The sequence below is a fragment of the Rhinolophus hipposideros genome, assembly GCF_964194185.1.
Source record: "Rhinolophus hipposideros genome assembly, chromosome: 21".
In the NCBI taxonomy this organism is placed as follows: Eukaryota; Metazoa; Chordata; class Mammalia; order Chiroptera; family Rhinolophidae; genus Rhinolophus; species Rhinolophus hipposideros.
The window spans coordinates 20658583-20677621 of NC_138067.1; the positions used below are offsets into that span (position 1 = coordinate 20658583).

Genomic DNA, 19039 nt, shown 5'->3' on the forward strand with positions numbered 1-19039 from the left:
AGACCCAAGTGCAGAGTCTGGCAGAAGTCCCGAAACGAGAACAGATTCAGGTCGCGCCTCTCTGGGGGTAGAGAGCCTCCCCGCTCATCTGGTGGCACCCATGCGTGCCAAGTGTCCCTTGCCAAGTATTCTTGTTTTAAAATAGAAGTTTGGATTGGGTGCATCGTTTTCATAACGTCTCTGGCCTGCTGTTTCTTATCTAAAGGATCTGAAGGGAAGTTTGTGAGCAAAGTCACAGCCTGTTAGCGATAAATGCGGTCTTTTCCCTGTTCTGTGACATCCCGAGCCGACGTCTGGAAGTAGCTCACATACCCAGCGTACTTCTCTCCACAGAGCAGGTAGACTCCTTCTCCTAGCCCTTCAACCCAGGGCCAAGAGAGAAGCCTTCCCAGCAAGCAGCCAGAACCCTCTCTTCTCTGCACCTGCATTCCCAAATAAAGGCGGTTAGAGGTAAAAGCATTGGAAGTAGAGGTATACAGTTGGTGCTGGCTGATAAAGCCTGGCTCCCAAACTCATCCATAAAATTGACTTAAATTTTAACTTATATTGAGTTACCACAGACAGAAATTCAAATCCCAGGAACAGAGTGAGGAAGGGAGTGGAGCTAGGTCAGCAGTGAGCCCAGTGCCCGGGGCTCACTGAGCGCGAACCACTATCCACGAGCCTCGGAGTTCCAAGCCTGTCGGTGACTCAGCCCCAACACAGAACCTTGCAGCCAACACACCTGGCAGAAGCCCGACCTAGGGAATCACAAAATAAGGACCATGGGTGACACAAAGGGCCAAATACCCAAAGTCACCTCAGCAGACTTACGAGGCTGCTTAACAAGACTAGTGATTCCAGCAAAGGATCATCTTTTACATAAAAATCAATAAGGAACATTTTATACTATTTTCCATCAACACATAGCCTTTACACATGCAAAGCATAGAAACTTCTGCCATTCTGAACAAGAGAGCAGCCAACCCACCCTGGGGGAGGGCAGAGGGCACCTGGCTACTCGCCTCCCTCTCTTCCTGACTACCCACCAGCCTTCGGAACAGTTGGGCACCTGCAGAGCTTGGTCTGGTGCCCCAGGCCCTCCTCCTTCCCTGCCAACCCCTCCTCTGAGAGGCAGTGCCTGGAGAACAGAAACAAGGCGAGCTAGGGTTCTAGGAGGACCCACCTGAGGAAAGTCAAGTTGGGTCCTGCAATCTTTTCTTTATTATGTGATTTAGGGTGGCAAGGGAACGAGGAACAGTCAGAAATGCAATAACATTTTACAAATAATAAATTTATTTCCAAATCCTGAATTATAACCAAATTATAATTCCCTCTAGGTCTGTTTTGCTGCTTTACACAAGAATTTAAAAAAAAAAAAAAAATTCACGGTCAAGTCATTTATACACCAAGCAGCCTGGGGACAGTGTATTGGATACGATGGGTCCGGCCACCTCTTGCAGCTTTTCAGGTCTTCTGCGGCCCCGGCCCCACGCCTGCACCGAGGAACTCGACTTCCTCCATGGCAGAGCCTGGCCTCAGCAGGAGCTTCCCCGAGGGGCCGTCATGTACACAGATGAGAGCACACAGATGAAAGGGTTTGTCAGCAGGCCTGGGGTGCTCCAGCCACTCAATACCTGGCTCCCAGGGCTCCAGCCTCAGCTCATAGCCCAAAGCGGGCTGGGGTGCGGCGAGGAGTCATGGGTTCCCCTTGCTCTTTCCGACCTGGAGTGTAGATCTTTGTAGATCTGGAGACACAAAAAGAGGGTTTAGGAATCACACTGCTGCTCACGCCAGCCAGGATGCAGGGCCCAGGGGCCTGAGGCCTTGCTGTTTCCAACTGGCGTGTGAGCAGGCTTCAGGGCAGAGTCTTGTCCCCAGACATTTCCACTGCCCCTGAATTCCCTACAGGAGAGAGTATCACCTAGTTCTGATCCCCACTAAGGAATGTTGTATCCTTTCCTAGATCCGAGGTGAACTATGGGGGTAGCCTTCCATCCACCTCACTAGGCTGCCACCCCAGCTGTGCCACAGACTCTGGCTGGCCTTCGTCTCCAGTTCTTGGGAGGTAATCTCTAAAGCCTGAGGGATTGGAGTGTCTCTGATTCATGGTGGGGAGGAGTGGCATGGGGGGCGGGGCTGAGACCACCATCTGACGTTTTGTGCTAATGAGATGACTCAGGACTGAGGGCTGCCTGGCCAGAAAAACCAGCCATGGATTCAAGGGCTGTACGTTGAGCCGAGTCTCTGGGAAGGGAAGGGGAACAAGAGGCTGAGTCAACCACAATAGGTGCTGATTCAATTTATGTGCCTACGTCTGAAACCTCCAATAAAACTATTGGGCATGGAAGCTCAGATGAGCGTCCCTGTTGGCAGTACTGTGTGTACTGTCACACGGCAGCGGGGGAAAGCAGCCCTGGCAGCCCTGAGGACAATGGGAGCTTTGCACGCGGGACCCTCCCAAACCTCACGCTATGCATTTCTCCCTTGGCTGGTTCTGATTTGTATCCTTTTCCTATAATAAAACTATAACCAGAAGTATGGTACTTTCCTGAATTCTGTGAGATGTTCTAGCAAATTATCAAACCTGAGGGAGTCCATAGGGATCCCCAAATCTGTAACAAGTTGATCAGAAGTGCAGGGGGCCCTCAGCTGGTGTCTGAGGGAGGGCAGCATTGAGAGGACTGTTCTTCCCTGTGAAGGTCAACCTAGTCCCGACACCAGCACGAACGCCACACAAGTCCGAGGCGCTCCTCCCCTCTCCATGTGGTTTCCAAGCCCTGGCCTGTCGGTTCAGCTGTGAGACCTACCCTACTACTCCGGTCCACCTCACGCCCCAAATACAACATGACAATCAGTACCTGGACTTACAGAGTCTCATACTTTCCTCTGGAAAGTATGCCCAGAACTCTGCCATGTGCACACACGTGACGACCATCAACTCCTGTCACCAGCTCGCCTCTACACATTCAACTTCTCTTAAATCGTGACCCTGCAGGGAGCCTAGCCAGCCCATCCGGCTGGTCCCTGGGACATCTAGGAGCGGGCTCTGTCCCACCCAGGGTCCCAAGGCCAAAGCTCACTTGACACTGCCCAGGGGGCTGCGCTTTTCCTGCTCCTGCCGCCGGGCTCGCAGCTGCTCCTCGGCCAGTGCCATCTCCTCCTCCATGGCAGAGGCTTCCTCTTTGGCCCGCCGGCGGTTCTCCTACAGAAGGGAGAAAGGGACCAGTGGGTGGGAAGGCCTTGTCTGCACCGATCTCCCTACTGCAAGCCAGGTGCGGTGTAGACCACACCAGCTCCCATGGGCACGGCCCCGTGGCATCTGCCCCAGCACCAAGGCCAGGGCCTGCTTTTCTCACTGATTCAAGGCAGACATTGGACGAATCCGTCCTAACCCTGTCAGCCTGAGCACTCCGCTCAATTCGGTAAGTATTTGTATTTCCTTACCAAGTTCACGACTATGCTAACAAGTACAGAAAATAGGCAAGACATTACATCTGGCTGGAAAGCCCAGACATAAGGAAGATGTGTGCAGGCCCGGTGTGGGGAGGACCATGCTGAGAAGGGGAGAAGCAAAAGTCCCACAACATTCTGCAGCCCTAAATAATGGATCTAGGCCACTGACGAACGCTAAGACTGAGGAGGTGGAGTAGGAGATAGAGACTTGATAATGCAGGCATCAGGGGGACCCATTAGGCAAGCTCAGCACTGTCAAGGGTGGGACCACCAGACCTCACGTGCCTCCTGACAGGGTCTAAACGGAAGTTCACGACACCACATGCATTTGTGCATCCCTGCCCAACACAGTTGGCCCTGAAACTAATCAAGGCTTTAGATGAATTTCTAGTCCACAGAAAGCACACGGGATCAAGGCACTCATTAACACCTCGAGGAAGCTAGCAGCCCAATACAGAACACGGAACATTTCACAATGACCTGGTTTCTCTAATAAGTCAATGCCGCAAGAAGGGGCGGGGCCAGAACCTATTATAGAATAAAAGACTTACTAAACATAACACATTGCAATATTTGAAATTTCAATGCTAATTCAAGCAAATCAATTATAAAAAATTATCTCTGAGATAAAAGGTGAGATCTGAATAAGGACTAGAGACTTATGTAACATTAAGGATTAATTCTGGTGTGTGATAATGTCATGGACGTTACATTTTAATTTTTAAAAAGTCCTTTTAGAGACGCATACTCATTTGTGGATGAAAACACACAATGTCTGAGATAAGCTTTAAAATATTCCGGGGGAAAAATGGATGTGTAGGGAAGGGGGTGAGAATAAGCGCAACAGAACTGGCAGAATGTTGATAATTATGGAAGCCAGGTGATGAATTCATGGTAGCTCATTATACTGTTTTTTTCCACTTTTATGAATATTTGGGCTTTTCAATAATGGTTTTTAAACAAAAAAGGCTTGGCAGACCAAGTAACTGGAGTGGGTGGGGAGAAATCAGACAGACCAGCCTAGCTGGGTCACAGTCATGATGTTTGAGAGAGAAATAAAGAGGGGGTGAGGGGTGAGGGGAACGTGTCAAGTCAGATGATGACGTATCTTCACTACCAGGCTGAGGGGAAAATGGAGCCCACAGGCAAACAGAACTTCCATAAAAGTGCAGGATCCTTACCTGCCGTGACTTTCCTGCCTGTTTCACGCTGTAGAACATGGGGCCCAGCTCCGCCAGCCACTCTCCATCCACAGCAGTCACACACTGCATGTACTCCTGCGGGCAGAAGGGCACAAAGCGGTGGTCACAGAAGGGCCAAGCCTTCAGGCTGTCCTTCCCAGAGAGGCTCACATATGTGAGAAGACCCTACCCCACAGCCCTGTGAGGCTGAAAAGCAGTAAAAAGCCTCAGACACTGGAATTTTAATCCCGTCTCCCATCCAAATTATACCATACTTAAGAAAATACTCCCTAGTTAGTATGGAAGAGAAAAGGCCCAGCCCCTCAGAAAACCCTTCTCATGATGACACCAAAGGGAGTTGCTTGTCCCAGGCAGCAAATAGGAAACAATCCTGCTGGCACAGCCAAGACCATTGTACTGTAGAGGTTAATTCTGTCTAAGTTTCTCCAAACCCCTCCCACTGAAAACCATCCTCAACTCCCCTCAAAGCAAGACATGTGGTCTAAGCCTCCCAAGCTCAAAGCTCATCCCAGAAAGCAGTGAAGGGGCCTGGCCCAGCCAGGTGGGCCTGTCACGCAGTCCACCTTGCAAAAGACTCACCTTGGTGGTCATGACCAATTCATGATACACTATGTAGTCTGGGGTGTAGCCCATTCCAAAGAGGGAGCTGGTGGGGTGCAGGTGGCAGGGCATCCCTGTGCGGACATTCACGTACTCCCCTATTCCCTAGGGAAGACACACAACACGCAGCCACATCAGGAAAACACTGCTCATTTGGGCAGCTACCTGCTCCTTCCTAGTCTTGACACAGGCTTGCAGGGATAGCCCAGACCTGCAGAACTGCACGAGGAGAAAGGAAGAACTCTGCCCTTTCTCAGTATCAGGCCAGGAAGGGGCCACAGCTCCAACAGGCTCACCTTGAGCTTGGCTGCCTGGTGGAAATAGGCAGCACAGATACACTTTCTGACGATGTCCCAGTCAGTGCCACACGAAGCCAGGCTCATCCGCTGCTGCACCATGATGTCCTTGAGCTGAGCCCGTACCTCCCGGACCTAGAGCAGGACACAGGTGAGCAGGAATGGAGACCTCCCCTTCCCCTGCCTGCCACCCCTCACCCTGGCATCCTGCTCATCTGGGCCACTGCCCCCACCTTCCGCATGGCCTTGGCATGGATGAAATGATCATTACACCAGATGGTAGAGTAATTATTATTCTTCCACTGCAGGTAAACATTCAGGTAGGTCAAATGATCACTCTCAGGGACAGCAAACTTCTCCCGGATTTGATCACTCTCCTCCTCTCGGCCCTAGGAAGGAAAAGGGGACCTCTCAGCACAGGGGAGTCCAGGCCCACAGAGGGGAGCCTGGAGCTTCTCTTACTATCACCTGCCAACACACAAAACTCCAAACACACCAGTGAGTGCCTTAACAATATAGGAACTAAAAAGTAGTTTATAATAAAATATTCTAAAATGGAGGGTTCAGGTACAACCATAGTAGAAGACAAAAAATGTCCAAACACTCCCTACGAAGCACTGATCTAGCCCATCCTTTCCCCCAGTACCCCAACCTGCTTAACAGAAAACAGCTAAATCATTCTTTGGAAACTTGAATTCCTATCCCTCCATTCCTTTTTAATGCGGAGAGAAATGACCGCCCTCTCTAATCCTTCCCTGCGCCCATAACTCCCCCTGAGGCTTTTGGGAAGAAAGGAGAGCTGGATGCCGGGCCCCACCTTGGGCCTGTAGAAGATGGCTGGGACCGAGAGCATGGAGACGATGAGCAGGATCTCAGAGCTGCAGCCCATGTCACAGGATACGATGAGCATCTTGGACAGGGCTGGGTCTAGCGGGAATTCTACCATCAGCCGCCCAGTCGAGGTCAGACCGCCTAGGAGAGAGGAGCAAATCCAGATGTCCACCACACAGTGCAGGAAGAGGGGGAGAGCCCAGGCGCCGAGCCCACGGCCCGCCGGCCCCCGGGGCCGCAGCACCTGTATTGTCCAGGGCCCCGAGGATCCAGAGCTGGTACATGGAGTTGAGCATGTTGTCCTCCGGGGGCGGGTCCATGAAGTGGAACTGCAGCAGGTCCTGAACCCCCAGGGACTTGAGCAGCAGCACCACGTTGGCCAGGTTGGTCCTCTGGATCTCGGGCACGGTGGTGGTGAGCAGCTCATTCTTGTAGGCGCTCTGGGTGTAGAGCCTGCAGGGAGAAGACCAAGTGCTGCTGCACCACCCACCACACCGCCTGCTGGGCCTCTCAGGCGCACCTGCTGCCTATGCGGGATCATGCGGCAGAGCCACGCTATCCAGGTTCCCACTGCACGTACACCCCAGAACAGCCAGGACAGATGCAAGTCACAGGTAAGAAGGAGACTGCTCACTTACTCCCGCACTTTCCTCTTTCTCTGAATCGCAGATGTCCACCTATTCAAAACTCAGTCCTGCCAGTTCCCTCTTCTGCTAGTCTCCTACGTGCTTATTTCATTTCTGACACCAGCGCGCCTGGGACTAGAACTACCGCTGGGTTTTGTTTTCTTTACAGTTTTCTGTATTCTCTGAATTTCTATAGTGGATACATCGTTTTTAAAAATCAGAACAAAAGGATAGAATAATTGGAGAAGTAAACACAAAAAACAAAAACGATGATGTGACTTTTTCAGATTGATCCTGAGGGAAGACATACTGTAATTATTAGTCTACTGCAAGTACATTCCATGTGGGTCAGCCAAGAAACCAGACCTGAGAGCTACCTGGAAAGGCTACTTCTTCCACTCAGCAGCATGTGATGAGAGGACCAACAAGTGACAGCCTCACCATCGGTCCCCAGCCTCGGAGATCAGCTCTAGGGCCAGCACCCCTCTGCTGAATCACAGTCGAATCCACCCACCCCAGCCCAGGCCCCACATTCAACAATCCCAGCGCCACCCCAGAAAGCAGGCTGGCACAGGGTTCCTACCTGAAACACTGACCTGGGCCCGTCCTGCCGGCTCGCCCCGACCTCTGGTTGGCATTGGCCTGGCTGATGGGGTAGATTTGCAGAGCATCCATGCCAATCCTGGGGTTGAAGACCTACAAGGAGCAGCAAAGAGCTGAGTAAGGACAGAGTGAGGGGGAAAAGGACAAGGGAGGCGGTCTTGAGGCAAAGCAAATCCTAGTTACTACACATTGCACAGCAAAATGTCTTAGCAATACAGGCAGCCATCTGTTCGGAGCCAGGAACCTCATGAAATTTCCCATTAAGCAGCTGCTCCATGATCTTTGAATTATTTCAATTTCCTACCTCATCAAGCTATCACAAGGATTAAATGAATCAAGCACACAGCAAGTTCGGCACTCAATAAATGTCAGCCTCTTACTGCCACCACTACTTCCATACACATCCCTTGTCGGAGGGCTGACGACCCAGGGCCTGCCTCCCTGAGTCAGCTCTGGGAGGGCGCCCAGGGCCCTGGTGCCTGCGTCTTCCCTTACCTTTAATTTGCAATAACCAGAGTCGATAACAAACATGATGCCGTCGACAGTCAGAGATGTCTCAGCAATGTTTGTGGCCACGATACACTTCCGCACGCCGTCCGGAGCCTACAGCCGGGCAGGACACAAGGAGGGAAGGCTGTAGGCCCTCAGGTAGCAAAGAACCCCCAGGGGAAGAACGCACCCCACCCTGCCAGAAAAGTAACACCTGCTCTCTCATCCTCGTGTGAGAGAACCCAGAAGGACCCAGAGGTGGGGACCCAGGACAGACGTTCTTGCTGTCATACCTTCTGGAAGATTTTGGCCTGGAGGTCAGAAGGCAGCTGGGAGTAGATGGGCAGCACGGCCAAGGCAGGCGCATTCTCCAGTTCTTCCAGATGCTCCACAATCTGGTCTGACGTCACCTGAGGACACAGCAACCGTGAGGCACTGGAGCAGCAAACTCTCCCACACAGGACACAGCCACTCATCACGATCACAGCCAAGACACACACCTCTATGTCCTCCTGGCCAGGCATGAAGATGAGGATGTCCCCGGGGGCTCCTGACAGGTGCACCTGCAAGGACTGCTTCACTGCGGCCTCCACGTAATCCTCCTGCGGGGTCTGCAACACCAGCCAGGGACACGTCAGAGGGACGTGTCGAGTGAAATACAGCACAGGCACCCTTCTGGGCACTGGTGGCCTAGTCACCGGTCTGGGGCGAGAGCCAGGGCTTTCAGGCCTGCCACACCTTTAGATGGGCCTGACTGCCCTCCCTGGGCCCCGCATTTCTGCTCCAAAAAAACCATAAAAGCAAACCCAGAGCAGTACTTTGTCTCCGCGGCCGGAGCTGCAGGCTGCCCCATCTGCCCCACGATACCCACAAGACACTTCCCTACGCAGTACCCTGCACCTTCCAACTGGCTTCTCAGCACGGCTGAGGGCAGTTCAGAAGTAGGAAGCCTCGGTACCTTGCTGAAGAGGATGTCAACAGGGAAGGTACGGCCAGGGATGTGGAAGATGGGAACATTCCCAAAAAAGGCAGCAAATTTCTCTGCATCCATAGTGGCCGACGTGACAATGAGCTTCAGGTCTGAGCGCCGAGCTACCACCTAGGAAAAGAGGTCAGTCAGAGGCTTCCCCATAGGTTTGGGACCCTTGACTTTCATCCTCCAGTCTCAGCAACATGATTCCCAAATGAAACAGAAGCCAGAGCTGACGAACTGGCACACAGATGTGTAAAAATCCTGACAACTAAACCCGTACAGCCACAGCCAAGAGAACCGTGAGTCACTCAGCTGAGCAAGAACAGAGTAAACCATAATACCAGGTCTGAAGCCGGCAACCCGGAGGCCTCCGGGGACACTGTGGCCTGACAGAGACCCCCTCAGCCTCCCCAGGCTAGACCCCAACCCACCTAGAGCTGCGATCACTAAGTACGGGCAGTGTGCCGGTCAAAGGCCCCCAGCAGAGCCTGGACCACAGCCCTCACCTCCCGCAACAGCCCGAAGAGCACGTCGGTGTTCAGGGAGCGCTCGTGTGCCTCATCCATGATGATGGCACTGTAGTGATCCAGGTCTGCTTCCCGGAGGGATTCTCGGAGCAGGATTCCGTCAGTCATGTATTTGATCAAGGTGTTTTCTGAGGTGCAGTCTTCAAAGCGGATGGCATAACCCACCTGGAGGTGAGAGGGAGACGGCACAGAAGCTGTGATACCAGCTCGCCACTGGCACACCCCATGCTGGGTCCAGGCCTTAGCAGATCAGCTTACATGGACGGAAGCTACCAGGTTATGACTACACAGCTCAGCCCTCACACCCACTCACCTCCTCGCCAAGGTTTCCCCCCATCTCTTCGCTGACTCTCTTGGCCACTGACATGGCTGCCACTCGCCGGGGCTGGGTACACCCAATCATCCCATAGTCCGTGTAACCATCTTCATGCAAGTACTGGGTCAGCTGAGTGGTCTTCCCACTCCCCGTCTCCCCAACCACAATCACGATGCTGTTATCTCTACAAGGGAGAGAAGGCAAAGGGTGAATCAGCCAGAGTAGAAGACCACCTCCAAGAAGACACTGCCACCTGCTACCCCCACATCTGGCTACCTGAGGAGCACGCCTGCTTAGAGAAAAGGATTTTCCTGAGGAAAAAGTCTTGTACTGAGACACCACCTGAAATGTCTAGAAGATGGTAAGTTTAAACAAGTGAACTATAACAAACCGATGCCATCTTGCTGATTTCACACAGTGTAGCCGAGGGCACCCAGTCAGAGAAGAAAATTCTTTCCCTTCCTCATCAGATGCAACGCCCAAAGGAAAAGGAGTTACCAAGTAAACGCAGGAGACAAAGGGGATGACAGATTCAGAATGGGAATTCCCAGGCCCTGGAGCAGAATTACCTGATAATAGTGAGGAGTTCTTGCTGCACAGCAAAGATGGGCAGGTACTGCCTCTGCTCCAGAATTGACTTCTTTTTTGCAAATTCACTGCTGGCTTCGCTCTTTTTCTTCATATGATCCGCAAACTTCTGCTCTGTCCTGAGAAGACACGACAGCCTAAGCACCCTGCACGATTTCCCACGTTTTCTTTCCTGTTGGGGCTGCTGCCCTTCTTCCTACACCCAAGAATGAGAACTATTTCAACAAGATGCAATAAATCTTCAAGATGCTAGAGAAGCCAGTTGATCTGAGAGGCCTCCCATCTCCTTCAGCCTAAGGGAGTGGAACCGCTGTCTGAGAACCCGTCGTCTGTCATACACCAAGCACCCCTGTCAAACAGAGCTAAATACGGCTCAGAGGAGTTACAGATTAGCAAGTGGGCTAATCCTCTGCCCTACAAAGAGTTCACTCAGCCAGAAGAGTGGCTGAAGTCACCAGATCATTACCTTACGCAGAATACCCTTGGGCAACTTCAGCAAGACCCTTAAAGAGCTAAAAGGAGGAGTCATGGTTGCAGAGTCAAGACCAAGGTCAGACCTCCTCTTGACATGACGACAGTCTGTAAGGCTTCGTCTTCAAAGAGTTGTGAGAACAGTCTGACTTAATATTTACCTACAGCTTCTTCTGAAAGCACTCAAATATCTGACACATGTACACATCCCAAGATCTCAAAAGCACTGTGTGGTTTCCCAAGACTCCATGACAAAAGATACCAGGCCAGCGCTCCATTAATCCACACGATCTTCCACCCACTCTCATCCCAAGACTTTCCCTCCGTCAGACTTACCCCACGCTGCCAAGCTTCCTGTTTCTAATTCCCCAGCTATTCCTAGTCAGCTAACAATTAACACGTAAGGGATTAAAATAACTAGAGACAAACAGGGCTGATCAATAGTACCGACTTCTCACTGGGCACACTTCTCACAGGAGTACAGAGAATTATAAACTCAGATGACAGTTCAGTAGGACTTCAGAGCACGCAAAGGATGAGAACTACAAGGGACATGTGAGTCCAGCCACCTACCCAATGTGGGAATCGTAATAAGCAATTACCCAACATCGGCTTAAATGTAAGATGAAGATGGAAGAAAAGAAACCAGAAGAAAGGGACTAGAAGAGACCAGAAGACTCAAAGTGACATCACTGTCCTATTCACGAGCCACGAATTCTATCAGTCCCGCTGCGAGGGCCCCAGTCTTTGGAGATGGCCCACTGCTGGCCGAGGCTCCTACCTGTAGTCCACTTTACCATCTTCTGTCAGAGCTTTGTCCGGCTCTTCCTCTTTTTTGACGCCCATTATATCTCCCAGTTTGGTTCCAGCCAGTTCCCAGTGTTTGTGTTGAGCCTGCAGAAAACAAAAGAGGTAAGTCCGCTCCATCCTGTGACACATCTGTGGTCAATAGAAAATGAGTCCCGTCTGACAACAGGCTTCCTGTAGCAGCAGGTGCTAACCTCCCGCCAGGCAGCGATGGCATCGAGCGTACGTTCCAGTCGTCAAAACCCCGGGCCCCAGCTGTCCTAACCGAGGCCCTGCTGGAGGAACGCCATGGCCTCCTCCAGGGCTGGTTCTTGCTCTGCAAGTGTCCTCTAACTTTCAATAGGAACCCCACCTATGAGGTCTATTGATTTTTAAAAAGAAGAAAAAAGAAAAGAAAATATACACAGGCTCCCCAGCCCCAGGTGACAAGAAACCAACCTTCTTGCGTTCCTTTTGCTCCCTGTGCTTCCGCACTGTTTGACTGCCTTTTCGAGCAATGATGGCCAGGTCAGAAGTGGCATCCTTGACTGGAATCACAGGCTCTGGCTGCAGGAGGTTGAGGAAAGAGAAGGTCCCCATCGATCATGAATCTCAACAAGAAGGTCCATTTCACAACAGGCCTAGTAAATGAAAGGGGTGGGCCCTTCTCCCCCCTTCTTTTCTTTCTCTTTCCATTTCTACTTCAGGTCTCTCTGAGCCTCTTGTCTCGGGCCTCACAGGAAGCTCACCTGCTTGGTGAAGACAATGCGTCCGTCCAGAAAGGGAGGTACCAGGTTGTGCACCATCAGATGCACCTTGGCCGCGCTGTCCTCTTCAAAGTCCTCGTCTACCTCCAGCCGGTGGACCACCCCGCTGGTGAGCATGCGGTTGGTCTCCCAGCGCTCGTTATCCTGGGTAGACACAATGGAGGCCACACTCACAATGCAGCCGAAAAGTCATCCAGAAAGTTCACCAGGCAAATCGATGCATCAATCCTGAAGGAAGGGCCATGGGGGCTACAGGATGTCACAGGACTCGACCTTGCAACTTCTTGGAAGAGTCGCTGATCCCAAATCAGCTGCAGTACTTTTTCCAAAAAGCAGCACTTTATATCTCGGTCAGAACCTTGACATGGACACGCAAACGGGGACTGTCCCCAGCCCTCCTCAGGGACACAAACGATACAGACCACAGAGCCAGGTCCCACCCTATCAGTTCCCATCAACAGTACTTGTGAAGGACGTACTACGAAAGAGAGAAGTTACGGGTTGGGTTTTTTTAAAAAAGCTACTGAAAAGTTCCATGCCCACCCCTCCTCTACCTCCAGAGTTTCAGCTCCATGTGGTCCTTCGGCAATGGGGAGGCGCTATGATGTCAGCACATGCACACGACCTGCTGCTTCTGCCACATGCCCCCCACGCCAACTGAATCTGCTCCAACCCCCTGCAGGCGGCCTCACCTCATTGATCTGTCTCCGCTGGGCTGAAATGCGCTTCTGCTTCTGTTTATGCAGATGCTGCTCCCGCCTCCTCACGTAGTCCTCGGAGGAGTAGGCCAGGGGATTGTGGAACTCGTCATACCCCTCATCCATCATGTACCAGTCCCGGTCAGCTTGCTACAGCGCAGGAGACACAGCAATGAGAGCAAGGGACAGAGCAAGTGTGTGCACAGGACGTGCCAGAAGGGGAGGAGGTGTTTGGTGAGAAGTCACTGGGGCAGTGGAATGAACAGCCCTGGTGAGAGGTGCAGGATGCCCCCTGTTCTAAGAGGAGCCACCTCGAGACCTACAGTGGCTGATTTCTATAGGTGAGACTTCGTACAGCAGCCCATCACGACAGCACTTCTCAGGTTTACCACATGGTGGCACCAACACATAACTAGAAAAGTTAGGTCTGACTTGCATTAGGTGAGAAGTTTCATTGTGGAGCCTGTGCCTCTGGAAAGAGATTCCAGGGCTTCGGAACGAACAGGGCTCAGCTTCCCGGACACTGTCCAGTGTTAACCGCCCTCATCAAAGTCCACAGGAGTCACTCGTCATCCTTGTTTTCTGACGCCTCCTATCACTCATTGGCCAATGGATGGCCACACTACCTCATTTAGCCCCTCCAAGAGGTGAAGTTTTTACCCTCTGGTCATCCTCCCATTGCTGCCGCTCCTCTTCTGTGTCAAAAGAAATTCCTTCTTCGCCATCCTCACGTCTTCCTGAAGGAGAACACACAGCAACATGTCAGTCCATACAACCCCAGCTAACCCCAGTGGCTACCAACAGACCTGCAAAGCTGCAGAGCTCCAGAAGCACACAGCTTTGCTCAGCCTCACCAACTGAGCGGCCCTGCCTCCCTGCCTCTTCCTCCCACCCTGCCTTACCTCGGCCCCTGGACAGACGCGGAGTAGACCCCAGGTGTCTTCTGTCATCCGCCCACTCGTTGTATTTGTAGGATGGAGTTGGCAGAGGTGTGTCATCTGAGTACTTGCTCCTCACAGACCTGGAGAACAGTATAAGTGGCATCACTAAACGGTCACTAAGCTGAGACATGTTCCCCAGCCACCATCTGCTCTCCCAGCCCAGGTCCCTTTGCCCTCTTCATGTCCACCCATGCCACCCACCAAGAGAAATGGGGCTGCTCTGCCCAGAACATCACCTATCGCGATCTCGACTAGATGACCGATGGCCCCGCTCAGAATCTCGATAGGAAGGCGTTGGGGAGGGCGATTCCCACTGCGAGCGCCGTGAGGAGCCATTGCCACTGTCCTCTTCCTCCCAGGTAGACCTTGAAGGGGTGGCTGCATCTGGGGCCACAAAAGAACATCCATAGGAAACATCTAACTTAACCAGGACATGGCGCTAGAACTATTAGCCAAGTCAATTTCCCAAGTTTATTTTACTATTTATAAACTCTGTACCTATTTGTAATGGATAAGATAGTTCTGACAGTTGTTAAAGATATCTGAATTGTGATGGTCCAGTTTTCATCTGTGTTTATAACATTTTAGGAATATCCAATTTATCTCTGCAAGCATAACCCTTCAGAACAGAAGCAATTCTTTTTAATGAATCCTTCTTCTGCTCCCCAGCTCCCTATTCTTTCCTGCTATTCGAAACACTGGCCATTCAGTAAACTGGCCCATCACCTTAAAGGAGGATATCCATCTTGAAAGAGAGGTCCCGGGCCTTCCCACCTGACTCAGAACCAACTACTCCAAGTTCATGGTGGAATCAGGAACTCTGACTCCCCACAGCAACCCCACTGAGGATGGGAGTCGCCCATCCTGCCTTTTATACACTTGACCCCTCACCAGCCCATGGCTCAGTCTACCTTTAGGTCGGTGTCGCGGGCTCTCCGGTTCATTTCTTCTGCTGCGCTCTGACCCCCCATCTCGCTCCGATCTGCTGCTGTGCCTGCTTCTATCCCGCTCATCTGTCAAGAATCGCACACAGAGCTTAGAAAACATGTGTCCCGTCCCAGTTTCCACCCATCTTCACCCTAGAGAAAGGACAGGCCTTCCCACTCACTCACAGGTGCCACCTGCACTGCTCTAATGCGATCCATGGGCTCCTGACACTCACATATCCCCATTCTTTCAAGGGGAAAAAATAGTTACTGGCTAGCAAGTTTCAAACTCACAGTAACAGTTATTTTCCTGCAAGAATTCAAAAAAGAATAGTTACAAGTCTATAGTGAATCGCTGTTTAATAGCTGCAAGCCTATAAACTATAAAACTTAATACTGAGCAAGGCCAGTGTTGGACTTTATGCCTGGCTTTGCTCCACAGCACTGTCCTTTCTCTATCACCAACACCACTGTAAACTCTGGTTTCGTGGACATATTGCCCATTATCAACTTTACCACCAAGTTTCATAATAAAACAAGGACCACATGCTCAAGCAAAGCAGCTATGATGCAAGTAAGTCCCTAAACTGCCTGCTATTCCCAGCCAACAGGGTCAAAACCAACCAGAATGACATTATACAAATAGGGCTCGCTCTTTTAATGGGGTTCACAAAAACTGCTATAACAGGAAAGAGGCTAGCATGTTAATTCAAATGCTTAAAGGGCTGCAGGAACTACACTGGGCAGTTTACCTCTGTCTCTCTTGCGATCACCGTCTCGATCCCGCGATCTCTCCTTTTTCCGATCCTTTTCTTCTTTGGAGGAGGCATAGACACCATGTTCCCGCCTCTCCCGCTCTCTCTGCCGACTACGTTCCCAGAACTCCTCACTCACACCACCAGGATGGGACGGAGTCTCTACCCGAGCAGATCGATAATGTCTGAAACAGGGAGGGCAACTAGTAAAGGGACTCTTCATAGGAGAAAACCCCTGCCCCCAAACCTTTAGCTGTGCCAAATAAGTGACCATCCTTTTCCATTTGATCCCCCCGGTACTGCAAGCATACATATGGCAACAACCCAAAGCATTTCTAATCTCCAGCATCTACTCTTTAGTCTCCTTTGAATGTTCCCACAAATCTGAAGAAAATACAATTCCTATTTACCCTCCATATTAAAGCACCATAATAAAATCAAAAAGCTCTCCAGGTCCAACAAGCAAACTGAGCGATAAACATGGGACGTTATTTTCTGGCATCCATTTTCATTCCCTTTGGGTCAAACCACCCGAAAGCCTTTACCTGTCTTTTCGGCTGCTTCGGCCAGCCTGGTCATCGCTCTCCTCCTCAGCATCCTTCTGGTCATCCTTGCTCTCTTCCCAGTCCTTGTAGGAAGAGATGCGGGACTTCTTCTTGTCCTCCCCATCATCCTTCTCCTCTCGCTCCCTCCGTTTCAGGGAAGCCAACAAGTCCAGTCCCAGCAATGAAGGGCGGGGAGCAGGGGCCTTGAACACATGCTGCTCACTGGCTGCACTTTTGGTCTTGCAAATAAGACCGCCAACCTGAGTGTCCAGATCAGTGCCTTCCAATCTATGGATCGAGGTCTCCTCACTGGTGTCCTCCATGACAGGTTCCGGGACTTCTCCAGAAGGAAGACAAACCATTTTGTATTGGACATAAGAGGGAGAGGGCTTGGTTTTGCTGTATCCCAGAAAACTATAGTTGGAGGTATCTTTAGGGGGTTAGCCTCCCCCTTAAAACCAGGATTTCTTTAGCACCTCTTGCTAAGACCTTTCCACTAAGTCACTGATAATCTCAAAAGACCCTCCTACTCCCACTGCAACACATCAGAGATACACACACACACACACACACACACACACCCCGCATCCACCCCAAACACCAGGACCCAAGCAAGTAGCATCCTCCGGTCTCACTGTGGCACACTTACTAAAACATGATGGCATCTATAAAGGGAGCATAGGGGAAACACCATTAGATTTGCAGTCAGAAACCTCAACTGGAATCCAGGCACTTGACATTTTCTACCTGTATGACTGTAAGCAAATAACTTAATCTTTGGTTGGGCATAATTTCTCTATCTGTAAAATGGAAATACTTGCTGCTATCTCTAACCCATGGAGTTATTATGAGAATCAAACAAGAAAGTTGTGAAACCTCTTTGAAACCATACAGAGTTACATAAATGTACTTGTTACACTGTATTCTTTGCTGTGCTCCTATATATTGAACTTGTCCCTCACCATTTTTGTACACAAGTTCTTCTACGTCTCACTCCCTTTAACTACAGATACAGCAGAGATATTGGGGTGTAAGGGTGCCTACCACCCATGTGATCCATACTTTAGTGGTTTTGTGGGGCATGGGGGGGGGGGGACCAGTTATGTTTTGTAGAAAAGAATTACCTCACAGCAGTCGAAATCTGTTTAATAACAATCCATATTCACCAAAAATATCGATGAGAAGCACTACGTTAAAAAAAAATGGATTTCCTAGCACTTATAACAAATTCCTCTTTACTTCCTATTTCACAGCATCCACTTATAAAGATGCACCAATTCTGGGTGCTTGGATAATTCCCCTCATTCCCACAAGGCAGTGACGCAAAGGAACTGTCAAGAGGCAGCATACCACCAGAAGCCAGAATATCCTGCCCAGCTCCAATTAACAGGCACAGCTCTATGGAGGAATATTGCCAACCAGACTGGACATGTATTATGGACAAAGGAACAAGAGCTGCATTTCGAAAAACGCCGTTAGGCACATAGAAGGGAAAACTGCCTATTGGTGACACCTGCACACATTTGAGAAAATGTAAACAGGAAGTTGGAGATGTACAGGCTCTGCTCAGATGTAGAGTCTGAACGAGAATATATACCCCTCGAACGCCACTCTGTGCAGGAGAGAGAACCTGGCCTGTCTTGTTGATGCTGTACTCAGTGCCTAGCAAAATAAACACTGAACAACGTTTGAATAAACGGATGAATGAATGTAAACTGATTAAAGGGAAGTGAAACATTTCTGGAGACAGCGAGGGAAGGTTCCAGCAGCGCAGGGCGAGTCTGACGGCAGGATTTAACTACACAGCTGCTGAGAACAGATAAGGAGTTAAGGAGTTGGATTCTGGCGAAGAATTAATGGCAAAGAAGCTACCAAGGGGTTACGAGAAAAACAACGAAGAAAGTAACTGGATTTACTCCTTCAACAAACACTGAGTACCGTCCGTGAGCCAATCGCTGTTGTGGGCAACAGGGATTGCACAGAGAACAGAACGGACGAAACTCCGCACCCTTTGGAGTTAACATTCCAGCAGAGGAGATCAGCTGCTAGATACCGCGGTGACAGCAGAGGAAGACACAAGGAACCCGACTGGGCTCGCGTCCGTCGGCGAGTGGCCTAACGCGGACGCCTAAGGTACACGGTTCACCCCCGAGTAGCATCCCTGGACCTCAGGGAGGCCGCGCCGGGCAGCAGGATGTGACCTGAACAAAGAGAAGAGCCAGGCCAGGCCAGACCTGCGCAGCATCCCTAGGATGAGTAAGGCAAGTTGGGGGGCAGGAACGAGACTTTCCAAACCCGGGCCCGAACCTGAGCGAGGGACCGATATTCGCTGCCTGGAGCCGCCATGATTGGCGAACGGCAGGTCAGGAAGGGAAAAGGACACTCACCTCACCAAGGCCGACTCTCGGGACCTCCTGTCCCAGATTCTGGGGCGCCGGCGCCGCTAGCTCTTCCTCAGCTCTCTTTAGAGAGCCAAAATCCGCACCTTGAAGGCCGCCATTACTGTCCCATAATACCTTGTGCGGCTCCTTCTATCCTTCCAAAGAGAGACCATAGAGAGCAACCCGGAAAATGCTGGTTCCTGGCTCCAAATATGGGACATAACGCGACCAGTTCCTAAAGGCTAGTGCCTTACTCTGGGACTCTGATCAGAGACACTTCCGA

At 51.0% G+C, this 19039-nt stretch overlaps 2 protein-coding genes across 4 annotated transcripts in view; one reads left to right on the forward strand and one right to left on the reverse strand.

Moving 5' to 3' along the window:
- The window catches only part of PMFBP1 (polyamine modulated factor 1 binding protein 1), a 45306-nt gene extending 42754 nt beyond the window's left edge, over positions 1-2552 (forward strand). Inside the window, exon 20 of the mRNA XM_081032888.1 lies at positions 1946-2552. Within this exon, the coding sequence (XP_080889014.1) occupies positions 1946-1956 (11 nt within the window). The 3' untranslated portion in view covers positions 1957-2552. The remainder of the gene's footprint in view (positions 1-1945) is intronic.
- On the reverse strand, positions 1258-19021 carry DHX38 (DEAH-box helicase 38). 3 transcript variants are annotated; one of them, XM_081032882.1, is made up of 27 exons: positions 18763-19021; positions 16376-16712; positions 15828-16015; positions 15061-15162; positions 14386-14533; positions 14111-14229; positions 13869-13945; positions 13203-13358; positions 12493-12654; positions 12203-12310; positions 11739-11851; positions 10468-10605; positions 9896-10082; positions 9562-9747; positions 9041-9181; positions 8583-8693; positions 8376-8492; positions 8089-8196; positions 7574-7686; positions 6609-6817; positions 6351-6505; positions 5767-5922; positions 5534-5668; positions 5217-5342; positions 4617-4712; positions 3063-3184; positions 1258-1727 (listed from the first exon to the last, which is right to left on the reverse strand). In XM_081032882.1, exons 2-27 carry the CDS (start codon positions 16696-16698, stop codon positions 1643-1645), a joined length of 3681 nt encoding a protein of 1226 aa, XP_080889008.1. In that variant the 5' UTR covers positions 16699-16712; positions 18763-19021; the 3' UTR covers positions 1258-1642. The 3 variants fall into 3 exon arrangements, with proteins under 3 accessions (XP_080889008.1, XP_080889009.1, XP_080889010.1); XM_081032883.1 differs by having other exon boundaries at positions 16376-16715; positions 18763-18798; XM_081032884.1 differs by lacking the exon at positions 18763-19021 and adding an exon at positions 17500-17513 and having other exon boundaries at positions 16376-16715.
- Between the last annotated feature and the right edge of the window lie 18 nt (positions 19022-19039).

What these genes read in the sequence shown, in the direction of transcription:
- DHX38 (XM_081032882.1), bottom strand. Translation starts at nt 16,698, where the DNA reads ATGGAGGACACCAGTGAGGAGACCTCGATCCATAGATTGGAAGGCACT. An exon ending in GGCCCAGGTCAGTGTTTCAG is followed by an intron (nt 6,818 to 7,573) that starts GTAGGAACCCTG and finishes TTCTCCCTGCAG; the next exon opens with GCTCTACACCCAGAGCGCCT. An exon ending in CGGGGCCCTGGACAATACAG is followed by an intron (nt 6,506 to 6,608) that starts GTGCTGCGGCCC and finishes CCTCTCTCCTAG; the next exon opens with GCGGTCTGACCTCGACTGGG.